This window comes from Limulus polyphemus, unplaced genomic scaffold (genome assembly GCF_000517525.1).
Source record: "Limulus polyphemus unplaced genomic scaffold, Limulus_polyphemus-2.1.2 Scaffold6058, whole genome shotgun sequence".
Lineage (NCBI taxonomy): Eukaryota > Metazoa > Arthropoda > Merostomata > Xiphosura > Limulidae > Limulus > Limulus polyphemus.
In genome coordinates this window covers 33,696-36,548 of record NW_013671668.1, presented here as the reverse complement: position 1 = coordinate 36,548, position 2,853 = coordinate 33,696, and the positions used below count along the sequence as shown (strand labels likewise).

The 2,853-nt window shown below is 30.1% G+C and overlaps 1 protein-coding gene across 1 annotated transcript in view; it reads left to right on the top strand.

Moving 5' to 3' along the window:
* LOC106473307 (actin-like protein 6B) overlaps positions 1–2,853 on the top strand; it is a 23,612-nt gene that overhangs the window by 3,337 nt on the left and 17,422 nt on the right. Inside the window, exon 2 of the mRNA XM_022401768.1 lies at positions 977–1,053. Coding sequence (XP_022257476.1) covers positions 977–1,053 — 77 coding nt within the window. The remainder of the gene's footprint in view (positions 1–976; positions 1,054–2,853) is intronic.

Here is a 2,853-nt window from a genome sequence, read left to right as displayed (position 1 = left end):
AACAGGGGTAGCCCTTGGGAAAGTATCAACAATACTTCATGAAACCTAATCTCTAATACAAGACAGAAAACAGGGGTAGCCCTTGGGAAAGTATCAACAATACTTCATGAAACCTAATCTCTAATACAAGACAGAAAACAGGGGAAGTCATTGGGAAAGTATCAACAATACTTCATGAAACCTAATCTCTAATACAAGACAGAAAACAGGGGTAGCCCTTGGGAAAGTATCAACAATACTTCATGAAACCCATTCTCTAATACTAGACAGAAAACAGGGGTAGCCATTGGGAAAGTATCAACAATACTTCATGAAATCTAATCTCTAATACAAGACAGAAAACAGTTGCAGTTCTTATGAAAGTATGAATAATACATACCTCAAATGATTTTTTGAAAGTTCTTACAAAAATTTAAATTTCTACCCAATTCAGAATGATTTAATATTTTGGTGGAAAATTTGCATATGGCTTGGCATGGGTTTTTTATGATAGTAAGTGCTGAATTACTATTTATAATGCTAGTAAGGAAAATGAGACCACTGGTAATACTTTTAGATGGTGAACTGATTCCTTATTAAAAAGGTGGTTATAAGTTGTACTTTAATATTTTATTTTCAGTTGTTAGTGAAGAAATAAAAAAAAAACATACACAACATAATAGTTCTCATGACTGAATCAATGGACAGTTTCAATCTGATTCCACAACCTTGAAGCATCAACACTACACGTATTAAAACTGAATAATGGTTATAAAAAATCTTAGCTTTAATAATCAAATTCAAACCAGTTAAACCTAATTGTAAAAATCTCTTGACTTTAATACTGAAAACTTACTCCAGAAATAAATAGCTGATATATTGCTAGTCAAAATACAGTATACAATAAATACATGATTATAGTTGTTTACCAACAACAAATTTCAAACTGAATTCTCAAGAATTTCATAATTACTGAGTTTTTCTTTTCCCACTTTAGATGAGGTGGGAGCATTGGTTTTTGATGTCGGACACTACTCTTTTAGAGCAGGGTATGCAGGAGAAGACTCACCAAAGGTAACAGTGAATCTAGCTGTAAATGTAAATGAATGACGATTGTGGTGAGGGAACTCTTTATAAACAAGACCCGAGATCTGTAAATTCAGAACTGTTACTGTATTTTAATATTAAAAATGTTACAGGACTCATTTTAATCTTATATTTATATCTAAAACAGTTGACCAGGTTAATCATATTTATATGCTATTCAACCCAAATAGTGTGAAAGATTATACATATGTGTAAGAAAAGTTATTGTCAGGCATGACTAAAGTGACAAAACTTGCTTCTCTCTATGTTTTAATGCTAATAAGCATATTGTCACTAGTCCAAATATGACACAAATGTTGTGACATACATGTTGTTTTTATTTTAGGATATTAAGAGTGTTTTGGGTGGAATTTTGTGTTCTGTAAGACTGTAAAATTTCTGTTTCTTGTTAACAGTAAAACAAATTGTAAGCAGATTTAAGGTTCCCAATCCTGGGAAGTCTAGAAATAAAAAGTAATTCCTTTTGCTGACCCATTTTTTACATATATTTAAAACAGAAATATTTTTTTAGATATCAGCAGATGTAACAGATATTTGAAGTTTAGACATCAACTACTAACTTTAGAATTCTTTTATTAGTTGATAAAAAGTTGAATAATTCATTATTTTTTCAAGTAACAAAATCTGGCACTTTGGTTAACTCTCTCAATACGGGCTCTGTCCCAGGAACCAAACTCGTAACCATTTTGTGCTTGTCATCATTTTCATGCTATAGCTTTTAATACAATTAGCATAACTTCATGAAATATTGCAGATTATCAGTAAACATTACAAGGTTTTTATACAAAAATATCAGCTGTTGTAAGTAATGATTTGCTCATTCATTTTTCTTTTCGAATGTTGACTATCCAACATGCAAAATAATTTTTTATTTTAAGATTAAAAATACTTTTCTGCATCAGAAAATTTTCAAATTTATATGCGAAATGTTGTTGTTGTTTTTTCAGAAAAACTTTATATTTTATCTGTTATTTTCACTATTGTTTCTCTGTATGGGTTTGGTCAATTTGACCAACCTTATAACCACCAGAAAAAAAAATAGGAAATACGTATAAATTACTCTTTCTTCATTCTAGAATTACTACAAGTTACAGCATGAAACCATAAATGTTTAGCATAAATAGCTTAATTCTTATAACATTATTTTTAATTTGTTGACCTTTCAGCAGAGTCTGACTAATATTAAAGAAGTTGAAAGACATGGCACACTTGCACATGTGTTACTGTATCCAATAATATAAAATTGGTCTTTAGAATGTGATCTGTGTTCTAGTGGACCAGTATTTTGTAAAATACAGTCACATTTCAATTATTGTTCATTATATATGTTATTACTATTTAGAAATAAGTTCTTGAACTTATTTTTCTTAAAACATAGAACAGTAAATACAGAAGTATAGCAAACAGTTTTCTCTTCTAGTTACAAACTTTGTACTCGTTTGCTGCTTGCCGTAATTTGCTAATCCCTTTCAAATTTTGCAGGTGAAGAATCCAGAACAAAATAGTTTTTTTATATCTTATACATGCATTTTGAAATAACAAAAAATCATAAATTACTATATCAATACCACAGAATTCCACTATAATTTATCAGGCTTAGTGACTAAGCTGGTTTGGATCTAAAAAAAAAAGATTTTTTGAGCTCAATAATGTTTTACCCTACCATGGAAAGAATAGGTTTTTCACATAAATATTTCGCAGAGGCTCGGAAAGCCATGTAGGGAACATTCTAAGCTTTCGATTGGTTATTCACACGTCAGAGGCAGA